Genomic DNA, 14809 nt, shown 5'->3' with positions numbered 1-14809 from the left:
CATCCATGTGTTCTACTAGGAGCCCACAGTTCCATTTAGCAAAATATTTGTGCCTGAGTCCAACCCCATCTACGGTATACTCTCATTGTCTTATTTCTAAGAAGTGAAGACTATTCTGGCTCTGGCCTTCTACTTGGTAACTTGTTTTAGAGACGGAAAGGGACTCAAAGCCAGGGGAAAGAAGCATGCTTTGTTTTAATAAAAGATTTTACTATTTATTTTTATTGGAAAGTCAGATACACAGAGAGTAGAGAGAGAGGAAGATCTTCCCTCAGCTGATTCACTCCCTAAGTGGCACAATGGCTGGAACTCCACAGATCCGAAGACAGAGCCAGGAGCTTCCTCTGGGTCTCGCATGTGGCACGGTGTCCCAAGGGTCTGGGCCGTCCTCAACTGCTTTTGCAGGCCACAAGCAGGGAGCTGGACGGGAAACGAGGCAGCCAAGATCAGATCCAGCGCCCATATGAGATCTCAGCGAGAGCAAGCCGAGGGCTTTAGCCACTAGGTTACCACGCTGGACCCAAGAAGCATGCTTTATGGATAGGTTTTAGAAAGCCTAGAGACAGTGCCTGGATTCATGGTACTTCTTCCCAGGATGCCTGTGGGCCTCTGTGCCACTAAAAGAGTGATGATACTACTGACAAGTTCCGTTAGCTTTTCTGGCTTAGTGGCTGGCCAGTTGACTGGTAATCTGCCTCCATTTTCCTTGCTTTGCCATGGTTCACTGTCCTTGGGTGTGATCCCAACATTCCATCTGTTGTCTTCTGGACCCTTTCATGTTAATTGCCACACCTGAACTTCTCAGTCATTCCGCCAGGGAAGGACAACAATAAATGTTGTGAATGCTACCCAACAAAGCTCACAGCACTTGGTTGTGTATTACACTTCAAGAAACAGTTTATTTGCTCAAGGCAAAAGAAGGAGGCAGCCTGGACAGGACTTGTGGGAGGGGGCTGCTGCATGCTGGGGCCTGCTTACACTGCCACCCTGGGATTGCCGTAGTGGGAACAGTGTTAATTTCCATGGGGCCTGTGGCAACAACTTTTTCTACCACTGCATATATATTACTGATCAATTATTTCTTTCAAATTTAAGCTTTGAATTCAACATGCTAAACATGTGTGTGAAAAAACTGAAGCAGAGTTAAGTGTTCTGCTTTCATTTCAACTCTGATTATCTTATACTTACATAGAATCAGACCCAGTTCTGTTTTTGGCATGATATAAATATTTTGCCAGGAAAGTGTAATGTTTTCCCAGTAGTGATATACCAGAACAGAGTCTTGGCTTCAAGTATTAGCAATAATTTAAAAAAAAATAGTTTTGAAGTTGTTTTTTTTTTAAAGAAACCAAAAAAATGACTATTTTCTACATCTCACTGAAAAATAATCCAGATTTTTCTTCTTTGGTCTCATGATACTGTTTTGCAACCCAGTTGAGAAGAGAACAGCACCGGCAGAATTAAGGACATCCTGTGGAATCTCGGAGTAAACTTTGTAGATGATAGAAACCAGCCTTTAATCATAACATTAAGTATCAGAAGTTTATTTGTATATCTAGTGTTTCAGCCAAGTTTGGAGAGGATTTCAAAGGTTACATGGGTAATCCCTCTTGTTTTCACTTCAAAAACAGAAGCCCAGAAAGGTGGTCAGGAACACACAGCCTTGATGTTAGGAGAACTGATTTTCTAACCTAGGACAAGATAATTTTATTTTTCACATTGCATCCAAGAAAAGGCATAAAACTGTGTTCAATATTTTTTTTGAAACATTTAGCATATTTTCTATTGATAATGAATGACTAGAGATTATCTTGTGAGCCCTTCACATATACTTGTGGGCAGGATCATTTAGCGAATATTAGATGAGAGCATGAATGAGAATTTCATACATTTTTAAATACAGGGCAAAGAGTTCTCTAATTTCTCCAATAAATGGCAAAGCTGTGTGTGACATTCCCACCCTAAAGAAGACCATTAGTGATATTTGGCCTTGAGTTTCTGTGGGTTTTTTTTCTATTAATGCAGTTCCAGAAGGCATGGCCACTCTTGGCGAACCATTAGTAGAGGCTCGTACAAAAGCCTCAGGTCAAGACCCACGCTGCAATTAAAACCATTAAACATCTGACCATAAGGCAGTCTCTTTCCGGCTAGAAAATGTATCTGATTCCAAATACTTGAGTGGCCAAAAGAGTTTTCTGTCTCCTTGTAGGCAGAGAAATGATGAAAGAACAAAATAAACCTGTCTTTAATAGTGACAGAGAGTAAGAGGAATGCAGTAGTTTTTCTTCACATTCTAAGTGACATTTTGCCCCAAGAAAAATAACCCTGAGCCCATTTGCAGGATGAAAAGTTGTTAGGATTCTTCCTTTGAGGCACATAGTTTATTCATTGAAAGTGTGATTGCCATTTTTGCTAACACTTCCTCATTTTCTCAGAAAACCAGAGACATTACTTGATGCTATCCCCAAATGTAATGACTGTAGGAACTGAATCCACTGTTAGTTCATCTGTACTTGACAGGCCAAGGGTGTTATTTGACATATTTTACATAATTGGTTCTGAAAGCTTTCAACAAAAACCAAACACTGTGACATTTCTCCATAAAAAGCAAAAGTTGGTAGATGACAGGGAAGAAGTGTGAACCTCGATTGAGAGGGAAAGTCAGGGGGCTTCTTGGTGCTCCCTGATAAGTGCTCATGTAGACATTAGCACTTACCCTGAGTGTTTCAACAGGTGCAAAGCTGTAATTGTGATATTCTACTTGGGTATGTTCTGACCATTGCATCCATTAACTATTTATACACCTTGACATTTATCTTCTACTCTAAAATCTTCTTGCTGATTTTAGTGGGAAGGAAAGATCTTGTTTTATCTTTCACTGGACCTCGTCCTCACACAGGTCTTTTACTTGATTTAATTCCAGTCAGCCACACCTGTATGATGACCACATGGCTCAAAGTGATGTGCACTCTCTGGTGATTTACTGTACTTTAGTGCATAGTCCCTGCAGGGAGGCCATGCCTGTGTAAGCCTGTTCATTCTTGAAGTAAGTGCAATTGATGCACTTACTAAACTATGTCATAGCATGTAGTGTTTTACTCATGGTAAGCTGTGTTGAAAGTAGTGTGGTGTAAATATCTTGGGGGTAGCTTACTACAGTATTATGTCCGTTATTGCTGTGTTCATTGTCTATGCTGTCCCATGAGGCTACCTTCTGGTCTGCACTTGAGTTAGTTCTGTTGTACTGTCATGTACATTATATCCTCCTGGAAAATAAAATACAGTGTTTTTTCTTTATCCAGACTAAAATATGATTTTTGTCAACTCTTTGTTCATTCAGCTCTCAAATAATACTGAGCTTTGAATGAATATCAAATTTCAGGTACCACAACAACAACAAAAATTGAAAGTTTGGCAGCCTTCATCCCAGGCTGTGAAAGTAATATATATGTGGTGGTAGACTGGGCAAGGGTGGCCTGACTCGGAGAGAGAGATAATTCTGTGAGTTTTTTAATGAAGTCCCTTACCTCTTAGCTCACCATTCTACCAAGTGGTGATCTGCTTTACTACAGCAGAGTTAATGTGTAAACTCTGAGCCTTCTGTTTCCTTTTTACCAATAGGATCTGGCTCGTGATGATTTCAGAAGTTAGAGCTCAGAACCCTAGAGACTTTGTTGTCTATCTCTGTACTTTTTCTGTTGGTGCTTGCTTTTTAATTTGAAATTTAAAATGCATTTCTGTTATTTTAAGGCACTGAACCAGAATGCTGAACTGAGGAGTCGCTTGAACAGAATACATTCAGAGTCCATCATTTGTGATCAGGTTGTCAGTGTAAATATTATTCCTAGCCCTGATGAGGTAAGACTCATTTTTAACAGAAGTAGTGTACCTATCACACAGCATATAAATCTCCTACATGTTTTTATTTATTTCTGTACAGTTCCTTCATGCTTAATAAGATGCCTTTCATAAACACGTATGATTGATGGTCCCATGTTCTTTGTAGTAAACGATGTTCATGAGCTTGACATAATTTATTCTTGGTGATCAGTGTCCTTATTTATTTTTGTACCAATCTGATGCCACTGAACGTTTAGTTTGCATGCCTATTCCAGCTTGTTAATTTTCTGTGTCTGTCTGTGTTTATGATCACCACATGACCAACAAATGCTAAAAAAAAAAGCCACTGTGATATGAGAAATTGCTAAATAAAAGTGAAATTACTAAATAAAAGTGTTCTTAAGGTTTGTTTTGAAAGCCCCAACAAGAGAAGTTGCCTAACCTGGGAAGGTAATACCAATACTGCTACAGTTACCACTGATGATGATAATATTTAATAGTTCACATGTGTCAAGTGAAGATTTACCATGTGTTAGGCATTGTGCTATCATTTACGTTGTTACCTCATTTGACATTCTCAACTACCCTCTGAGATAAGTGCTGTTATTATTTTTTTTAATTGAAGAAATGATAAAAGAATAGAACATTCAGCATTGGGACTAAACTTGAGTGTGTAGTTCCATTCATTTTCTTTGGTAGAAATTCTTTTGTAGTCATGAGAATTTATACTTTTCAGCAGTAATTTCTGAGCTTAATAGATAGTGAAACATGAACACAGTGAGAGTTTTAACAAATTTTGAGATCATATTTGCAATAAGAATTTGCATTTTATTAGAAGTCTTCCAGTGCAGGTTCTACCATCTAACTGCTTAAAAAGTAATGCCGTAAGATAATTTATGGTGTATTACCCACCCTCTGTCCGTGCACGTTCTTGGGCCTCCTGATCTCTGATGACACTTCAGTTCAGGCAGCTGCCTAGAAATATGGTTTTGAGGAGCGCTTTTAATATTTGTTGGTTGAAGGCAATTTAATGATTCTCAATTGAGTCCTCTTTTCAACCTGAAGTATGCATTTTATGCTTTTTTATTATATGCTATTTTTACATATTTTTTCGATTATAATTTAAATGGCTTCCTTAAAAACTATATTCATCACTCATTGAATAAAAATCCAGTTTGAAATAAGGTTCATTTCTCTAAGCATATGTTTCACAGGTTAAAATATATGATATTATTGAGAATAAATTACATGTTGTCTCAAAAATTAATCTCATTATTCCCTGGTAGTTTCTACAAATGTTTCTGAAGACTAAGTATACTAATTAGAATGTGACAAGTAAGATGGACCCTAAAAATAAGAAAATACACTTGTCTCTAAAATGAATTCAGGCTATTAGTAGGGGATTAACCTGTTAAATTCCATTTAATACCATTTGAATATAGACTTAAAAATCAAGTAATGGTATTGGCATCTTTTGACCATGTCCTTCTGAATCTTCAGACACAAAGAAAACCTATGCACTGGTTACTGTTAAGTAGCAACAGGAAGTTAATTGTAATCAATACTCTTTACACATGATATGGATTTCTGTAGAAATCATCTTCATTGGAAAGAGTAGCTAGTCTAACCACTATACTGTATGTTTCTCTGCTCTCTAGGGTGGTGAGCAAATCCATGTCAGTCTGCCCCTGTCACAGCAAGTAGCCAATGAGAGCCGCCTCTCCATGTCAGAGTCTGTGTCGGAGTTCTTCGATGCCCAAGAGGTGCTCCTCTCTGCCAGCTCATCAGAGAATGAGGTGAGGACTCAAGTCTGTGCTTCTGACTTGAGGCTTCAATTAAAGAAAGTAAGATTGAAATTTCTGATCGTGGTTTTTGTTTATGCATGAGAGTTGGATGAAGAACTTGCAGCAGAGACTAAACAAGGCCAATACTGGTGGTTTCCATTTACTGAGCAGTTAACACTGTAGGTAAAAATGTAATAAATAAAGAGTCCAACACTTATTCTGACTTTCTTCCTCCATTCCTATTTCAGGGAAACCAAATGGTTCTTGACAGAATTCTTTATAGAAGGAGTCTATGTAATAATTGAAAAGAATGAGAGAATTAGAAAATCACCACACACACACACACACACACACACGCACACACACACACACATACACACACGCACACACACACACATGCACACGCACACACACACACACACGCACACGCACACACACACACATACACACCATCATTTATACATATATATAGCCAGGGGCGTGAATTTGAGCTTAAAGATTTATATCTAGTTGAGTGATTTTTCTTTTGAAGGTTAGTCACAGACTACCACAAAATCTTTATTAGATTGCCCTTCATGTTGATGAGAGTTGGCAATATCTTACAAACAAGAAATCTCTTCCTTAATCAGGTTTCAGAAATTCATTCTTTCAGTGGAATTTAATCAAGTGTGTGTGTGTGTGTGTGTGTGTGTGTGTGTGTGTGTGTGTGATCTTTGTTTTCGTCTTCTTTGCATAAAGGAATCACTCAAACTTTTTGCTGTACAACTGATTAGGATTTTTTTTTCATTTTGGAATTGCCAAGTCTATAGTTAAATACTTATTTATTTATTTGCAAGGCCAACTTGGGGCAATGGTGGGTGGGGAAGCAAAATATATAAAGAGAGAGGGGGAGAGGAATCTTTCATTCACTAGTTCATTCCCCAAATGGCCATAACAGGATCCTGCAGTTCCATTGGGCTTTCCCACCAGAGTATGAGGGTCCAAGTACTTGGGTCATCCTCCACTGCATTCCCGGGTGTATCAGCAGGGAACTGGCTTAGAAGTGAAGCACTCGGGCCCGGCGCGGTGGTGCAAGTGGTTAAAGGTCCTCGCCTTGCACACCCGGGATCCCATATGGGCGCCGGTTCTAATCCCGGCAGCCTGTCTTCCCTTCCAGCTCCCTGCCTGTGGCCCGGGAAAGCAGTCGAGGACGGCCCAAAGCTTTGGGACTCTGCACCCTGTGGGAGACCCGGAAGAGGCTCCTGGCTTCGGATCGGCATAGTATCGGCCCGTTGTGCTCACTTGGGGAGTGAATCATCGGACGGAAGATCTTCCTCTCTGTCTCTCCTCTCTGTATATCTGCCTTTCCAATAAAAAATAATAAAAATAAATCTTTAAAAAAAAAAGAAGTGAAGCACTCAGGAATCTAATTCATGGACGTTGTAACAGGCAGCTTAATCCGCTGCACCATAACACCAGTCCCAGTACTGAATTTTTACCAATAAGAAGAGAATGAGGGGCCTGACATTATGACTTACCAGGTACATGTGTGGTGCTGGCACCTCATATGGGCACCAGTTTGTGTTCTGACTGTTCCACTTCTAATTCAGCTCCCTGTTATTGGCCTAGAAAAGGCAGCAGAAGATAGCCCAAGTCCTTAGGCCCCTGCCTCCCAAGGGGATACACAGAAGAAGCTCCTGGCTCCTGACTAACCTGGCCAGCCCTGGTCATTTGCAGTCATCTAGGGAGTAAATCAGTGGATGGAACGATCTCTAGCATTTTTCCCTTTCTCTTTTACTTTTTTCCTACTCTCTCTCTCCTCATCTCTCTCTTTCCATCTCTATAACTCTGATTTTCAAATAATGTTCTTTTTTAAAAGGATAAATGCAACAGTTGCTATATTTGTTTCCATGTGCATAGAAAATAAATAATATTAGTAGCTGTTTTGGGATGGTTGCAATTACAAATGACTTCAGAAACAAGAATAATATACAAAAGAAGAAATGAGTAACGCTTAGCACTTTTATAAAGAGGAGAAAATACTATAGAATTCTTGTATTGGTGCTGAATTTCTCAGCCTACCAAGGTGTGTACGTGCCTCCTCTCAAACCCCAAAGCATGCATTAAAAGATTTCTGGACTCCCATTCAAGAGCCAGAGTGTTAGCTTAATTAATCACACTTGCCACTTCTTACCTCTTTTCCTATAGACAAATCTGCATGGCAAGTCTAATCCTAGTCATGAGGTTGCTCGGCCAGCCAGGAGTAGCAGAAGTGAATTGTGTACACTAGGACTTGGAGAGATGAGATGTTGTAGCTCTATGCTCTCTCCATTGTGATGCTGTTCTGCCACATGTTCTTGTGGATGCACCTCTAGAGGCCCCCATGCCAGAGACATGCTACCAGAATTTTCTCTCTTCTCATCCCCCACTGCTGACCAGTCCTTCACCCTTTTTCAGTCACACTTCATATTATCTAAGCTCTGGCTTACCATCTGATGTCGTAACTCTCAGAGAGGAATCTTTGCTTTCCCATTTCCAAGGTCTTGAGCCTACCAGCTAGGAACACAGTAATCACTTGTCTGTGACCGTGAGAATACAGAAGTGAGCAGAGGACAGCTACTCCCACTGGAGAGCATGAGCCGGGATGGGGACAGACCAGACTAGGCAGGGCTACAACACCTGTGCGCCTCATGTGGACTAGATCAGGGAAAAGCCAGGATGGGCAGATTATTCCTACAGGTGCAAACATAATTAGAGTGGGTGAGGGTTGTTGGGGCTTAGCCACAGCAGAAGCTGGCACTGGGAGCTGATACTGTCAAGTCTAACCACAGAACCACCTGGAGAGTGCACAATCTGGGAGTGAGAGAGACCTGGGAGGGAAATAGTGGGCTCCTCCCTCTTGGGTTACCACTCCCATGGGAAGGGAAAAACTAGGACAGGGACTGGGGTGGCTAGACAGAGAGGCACTCAACAACATCTCTGAGGGCTGGATAGTTGAGCTGGTTGGATGGAACTAAGCTTCAATACCTTTTGACATGTACGAGAGCCAAATGAGATATGAGGCAGACTGGACTAGCCTGCTACACATACTGGCAAATCAGGGCAGGGGCAGGCCTGGTGGGGGTTATTGTGGGTCGCTCTGACAGGGTTGCAGCTCCCACTGGTTTGTGTGAGGACCGAGTGTGTGCTGGGCGGAACCAGGCTGGACTGCAACACCCATTGGTTCCAGTGGAAGTTGGGGCTGAAAACAAAACCAGCCCAGCAATTGCAACCACCAGCTGATCGGGGCAATGGACTGTGGTGGGCCCTGTGCTTGCTAGTACATACAAGAATCTGGTCTGGGAACATCTCAAAGTTTCTTTTGGGTATCTCTCCAATCGAAATGGCAGACTCAGAACAGGTCAAATGGAGACTCTATGATGGACTATGTCAATCAGTGGATTCTTCAACAGCCTCATCATGCCTGGAGTGGATAGAAGGGCAGCAATTCATAACTGGTGAACTATCAAAACCACTTGAGCAAGGATCTCAGAGCATGCCCCACATCGGGGACCTGGGGTGGGTGGGAGACTGGGTGGGGCTTCTCCCTCAATATTCCCTTTACCTTAGATATATGAATAAAATTTTTTTAAAAAGTGAGCAGAATGGGAAGTGCATTATGACATGAGTCGAAGCCAAAGGATGATGCAACTACCTGTGAAAGGATAAGTTTAATTGTAGAAAAAGGGATGAGGAGAGTGAAGGTAGCCTGGAGATGCATTGTTCACTTTGAGACATGATGAGTTTGTCAGACCTGTCAGTGGAGTTATCTGGTGGACAGTTGGATGGTCAAGTCCAGATCTGAAGGACAGAGCAGGTCTGGAAGAGTCAGATTAAGATGCAAATGAGCAGTCCTTTCCTAAACATTGCCACTGAGGTTCTGATAAAAGCCCTAATTCAGCATGTCCCCAGAGGAAATCACTGAGAGCAGGCATTCAGCCTACTAAAGTAGCAAGTCCAGAACCCACATCAGAGTGCCTGGGTCCGTTCCCAAGCTCTGGACCTTCACTGCAACTTCCTGCGAAATGCAGACTCTTAGAGGCAATAATAATGGCTCAAATCAGTGGGTTCCTGGCACCCATATAGGAGACTGCAGGCATCTGGAAAGTGAAACGGTGGATATGAATACTTTCTCCACTCTCCATCTCTCTCTCTCCTTCCCTCCCTCTCTCTTCTCTGTCTCTCTGTCTCTCCATCTCTCTTCTCCATCACTGCCTCTGTGTATGTGTTTCTGTGGCTCAAAAGAATGAAAAAGATTTACTGAAGATTTAGCGCACTCTTTTCGCTCATTACCAACACCACCCTGCTCCAAGCAGACAAATTAAACTACACACACCGATCTCCCCATACCTGTCAGATTGCCCATGTGCCTTTCTGTCCACACAGTCATTACCAAATACCCGACAAGAGTGGACTCACTGGGTTCTGAAGTTTATATGACCTGCATTTGCTCAGATCCATATTTTCTTGTTGATTCATTGCCACTGATTCACTCTAATCTTCCATTTCTCCCCACCTAGATTACCATGTCAGTCCCATAATTGGCATTCCTGCCTCTTATTGCCCCTTCTGATCCATTGTCTACTGGGAAACCTGATTAGCTCCTCCAAATTATGGCAAATCTGTTCACATCTGTATTCTCCAGTGTCTCTAAGATAGCAATTGAAACCCCTTATCTATCGCACTGACCCTTGTAATCTAATTCCTGCTATCTGCAGCCTCATGTCACTCTCTTCCTTAAACATTGCAACAGCCAAAGGAAGGATTCTGGAAAGTCTGTTTAGCTAAAGATGCCTTGTGCCCCTTGTGGGAGTAAGAGTAGTGTCCCTCCTGCAGCTCTTGTCAGAAATAACTACACACCTAGTACTTGTGCAAGATGTCTTACAGGTTTTCCTAAACTCACTGTTACAACTCTTCTTTCACACAGCAATCAGTCTTAAGTATTTGAAGGCACTCGACCAGAAGATAAACTCAAATGACAAACGTTGTGAGTTCTCACAATTGCTCTTAACCTTCAGATATGACCTGCTGACTGGGCCAAGCTCATCGTCCCCAGTCACTAAGCCCTCATATGGTGAGGCCCCCACAGAGTGCTCCCCTAGCTTGTACACTAACACACTCGGAAGGCCCAGCTGGTGAGACTGCCGTGTGTGTGTGGTGTGTGTGTGTGTGTGTGTGTGTGTGTGTGTGTGTGTGTGTGTGTGTGTGTGTGTGAATCCTAACAACAGCTCCAGAGGAGGCTCTGCTGCATGTTCTGCATTGCACTTGCTCCAGGACACTGGCTTCTGCACTTGTCTGGAAGTGCAGCACTTCCCCAGAGGTGCACACATTCAGCTGCCACTTGTTTCAGTCCCTTGCTCAGAAGTCATGTGCAAGGAAGCTTATTCTGGCCACCCTAGTTAAAATCAGAGCTGCTGTCCCACCTCTGACCTAGTGACGTCCCTCTTCCCTCCTTTGTTTCCCTTCCCATTTGTCACTAACAAAATGTGTTTTTCCTGGGCCTGGCATGGTAGCTTACTGGCTAAAGTCCTTACTTTACACATGCTGGATTACCATATGGGCTTCGGCTCTAATCCCAGCAACCCTGCTTCCTGTCCAGCTCCCTGCTTGAGGGCTGGGAAAGCAGTCAAAGATGGACCAAAGCCTTGGGACCCTAAACTTGTGTGGGAGATTCAGAGGAGACTCCAGGCTTCTCGCCTTCAATTGGCTCAGCTCCAACCATTGCATGGCATAGGGATGAAACAGCATTTGGAAGATCTTCCTCTCTGTCTTTCCTCCTCTCTATATATCTGGCTTTCCAATAAAAAAATAAATAAATCTCTAAAAGCAAAAGCAATAACAAAATATATTTCACCTGCTTCACTTGTTTGTTGTGAGTTCCCCCCACTAGAATATAGGTTCTATGAAGGCTGACATTTTGCCATGGTCATGGAAGACCCTCAGGGGTTCGTTGCATATGTGCTAAATGTATTTCCTACCAAGGCCTCTGCTTTAATTAATTTGTATTTTGTTTACAAGATGCTAAGAAAGATAAGCAGAGAGAGGGGAGGGAGAGATGAAGGGAGAGAAAGAGAGGGAGATGAGGAGAGAGAGTCCATCCACTGGTTCATTCTCCAAATGCCTGCAACAGTCAGGGGACCAAAGCCAGGGACTGAAACCGAGAGCCAGAAATTCAGTGTGAGCATCCCTCAACTTGAGCCATCACTGTTACCTCACAAAACAATGTGGGGGATCCGCAGACAGCTACAAATAGAACTACCATCTGATCCAGCAATCCCACTTTTGGGTACATACCCAAGAAAACCGAAATCTGTGCATTAAAAAGATATCTGACCTCCACTGTTTACGGCAGCACAGTTCATAATGGCCAGGAAATGAAATCAGTCTAAGTGTCCATCAACTAATGAGTGAATAAAGAAAATGCAGTACCTATACATGATAAATATTAGAAGCCAATAGGATGAAGTCTTGTCACTTGCAACATAGGATAGAAATGCAGATCATTATGTTAAGTGAAACAAGACCAGCAGAGAAAACCATATAACACATGACCTCACTCACATATGGAACCTTTAAAAATAGGTGATTTAGTAGAAGCTAGAAATGTAACAGTTGTTATTGGCAAAGCCCAGTGGGTTCTTTCCTCAGCTTAGTATAGAAATAAAAAGCCAGGAAAAAAGGGCAAGTGTAACAGAATCTTTAATCAAAGCAAAGTGACCAGAAAGTACTGCCCCACGGAGAAGCAGAGAAGTGGACTGGAGACTGGCTTTATGGGAAATGGCTTAGGTTTTTTTTTTCATGACCATAGGGAAGGACATAGGGGGACCCAGGTGGCTGGGCTAATAGAGAGGTGTCTTGAATGAGAATATTCAATATACTATCTTGTCTTATTCTGGGAGCATGGCCTGCCTTGGTCTGAGCAGAGAGACACAGGCAAACTCACCTTGGTTGCCTTGGCAACTCCAAGGTCTAGCTTTGCACAGCCAGCCCATTTAGTACCTGCAGACAGTGAACTGTGAGATGGGTTTCAGGAAGTGGGCACACCCTCTCCTCCTCCAAGGCCCTGGACCTGGCCTCAAGAGTGGTTACTAGGGGTTGGGGGTAGAAATAGGGAAGGAGACCTTGGGGAAGATTAATTGATGAAAACTGTTAGAGATAGATAGGAATAAAATGTTCTGGGGTTCTGTTATATAGTAGGGTAAAGACAGCTAATACTAATTTACAACGTATTTCTGTCTCTTTATAAGGCTAGAAAATAGATTTTTAGATATTTTCACTGATAAGAAAAGTGAACTGCTTGAAAGCATAAAAATAGTTAACCGATTGGACAATACAAGTTGCAAACATGTAATGAAACATCACATAGTATCCGACTGATAGTTTTATATGTGTATTGTTGTTTAACTTTAAAAAAGTTTTCAGAAAAGGAAGTAAGAATTTTGTGTGTGAGCAGAACAACCTACATGGGATGCAGGTGTCTTTTTTTTATTATTGTTAATAACATTGTATTATGTGATACAGTTTTATAGGTGCTTGGATTTCCCCCGCTCCTCCCACAACCCTCCCCCCATGGTGGATTCCTCCACCTTGCTGGATGCAGGTGTCTTAACCACCCCGCCCTGCTGCTACTTTTCCGTCATTGGCTTTTCTGAGCTTTCCTCAGTGGAACAAGCTCCTGTGTTGTTTCCTTCCTCAGGCTTCAGATGACGAGTCATACATCAGTGATGTGAGCGACAACATCTCTGAAGACAACACCAGTGTGGCGGACAATATATCCAGGCAAAGTATGCATCATTTGAGCCTCCCAGTTGTACTGTCTGCATCACTTATTACAACGTGGTTGATATAATGAGGAGGCATTTCCTCGTCCCTGCTGATGTAAATTGTTGCAAAAATCCATTAGGGATATGTTTCAGTGAAAATTTATTAGCTCTTGCTCTAAGCAGAAGTTTGAGTCCTTCAGACTTATTTTTTTTTTATAATTGTATTTTCTTAAATAGTAGTTGAATGTATTTAACAGCTTCTTCAAAAACCCGTACACTGGTGTTTTGTGCATTGGTTAGAAAGCAGCCTTGCATTGAGCTAAGTCTCTTTACCTTTAAGACAGTATCACAAAGGCTCAAGAAATGCTATCACAACGCGAATTATGCACAGGAGTCTTTCTATCCTTAGTTTTGTGAAATCAGAATAACAGTGTCTTGTCATGGTGATTCTGCCACCTGCAGTCTTGAATGGGGAGCTCACGGGAGGAGCTTTCCGAAACGGACGTCGAACATGCCTACCAGCTCCGTGTCCTGACACCAGTAACATTAACCTGTGGAATATCTTGAGAAACAACATTGGCAAAGACCTGTCTAAAGTCTCCATGCCTGTGGAGCTGAATGAGCCCCTCAACACTCTACAGCATCTGTGCGAGGAGATTGAGTACAGCGAGCTCCTGGACAAGGCGTCGGAGACGGATGATCCATATGAGCGCATGGTAACAGGCCACCACTGTGCCCCCATAGGGCTGTGCAGCCCTTCAGGGGGCTGAGCCAGGTTCATTAGGGTGATACATTGGGGTTTTACCTAACATTCGTCCTGCATAGGAAAGAGAGGAATTGGTCTGCTGGCGTAAATCAACAGGGCCAAAAAGGTCTAGATAGCTTGATTGTTACATAACCCATTTTGTGATTTCTCCTTTGTCTGGGTTTGTCTCTAAAGTTATTGTATAAAGGTGTTATGTTCCTTAGAACTTAAAAGCCTGCCCTTCCTCACCTTATCAGCTCATCTTGAATGTCAAGATGGCCAATCTGTTCAAGACTGTAGTCTCAGGAACTTGATGTCATGTTTTGTCCCTGACTCCACTGGCTGGAAAGATGCCCTCGCTCCAAAAGGCCCTGACAGTCCCTGCCCTCTTCCACTTGGTGCAAGCACTGTGCACATGACATAGCCCATAAACTAAGTCTCAAACCTTTGAACTCTTTGAAATCAGAACCCTTGATTTCAGGAAATTGATTTTAGGAAACCTTTGAACTCTGGAAATTGGGTGAATTTAGGGGTGAAGAACACTGGACCCCACCGACCTGCTGGGGAATATTTTAACCTGATTTTGATTTTTTTATTTTCCTTCTGTATTGATGAAGCATCTGTGCATATACTAGACAGTACAGTTGGCCACCCAATGC

The 14809-nt window shown here is 42.3% G+C and overlaps 1 protein-coding gene across 7 annotated transcripts in view; it reads left to right on the top strand.

Moving 5' to 3' along the window:
* LOC121168128 (oxysterol-binding protein-related protein 6) overlaps nt 1-14809 on the top strand; it is a 92056-nt gene that overhangs the window by 65294 nt on the left and 11953 nt on the right. For 6 of the 7 annotated variants that reach the window (XM_040997925.1, XM_040997921.1, XM_040997919.1 and 3 more), the window contains 4 exons: nt 3751-3858; nt 5499-5636; nt 13339-13426; nt 13868-14121. In XM_040997925.1, the coding sequence (XP_040853859.1) occupies nt 3751-3858; nt 5499-5636; nt 13339-13426; nt 13868-14121 (588 nt within the window). The remainder of the gene's footprint in view (nt 1-3750; nt 3859-5498; nt 5637-13338; nt 13427-13867; nt 14122-14809) is intronic. The other variant, XM_040997926.1, reaches the window with a different exon arrangement.

The sequence above is a fragment of the Ochotona curzoniae genome, unplaced genomic scaffold (assembly GCF_017591425.1).
Source record: "Ochotona curzoniae isolate NIBS_2020 unplaced genomic scaffold, NIBS_Ocur_1.0 patch60, whole genome shotgun sequence".
Classification (NCBI taxonomy): domain Eukaryota; kingdom Metazoa; phylum Chordata; class Mammalia; order Lagomorpha; family Ochotonidae; genus Ochotona; species Ochotona curzoniae.
Note: the sequence above shows the minus strand (reverse complement) of the source record. Positions and strands in the feature narration are given on the sequence as shown.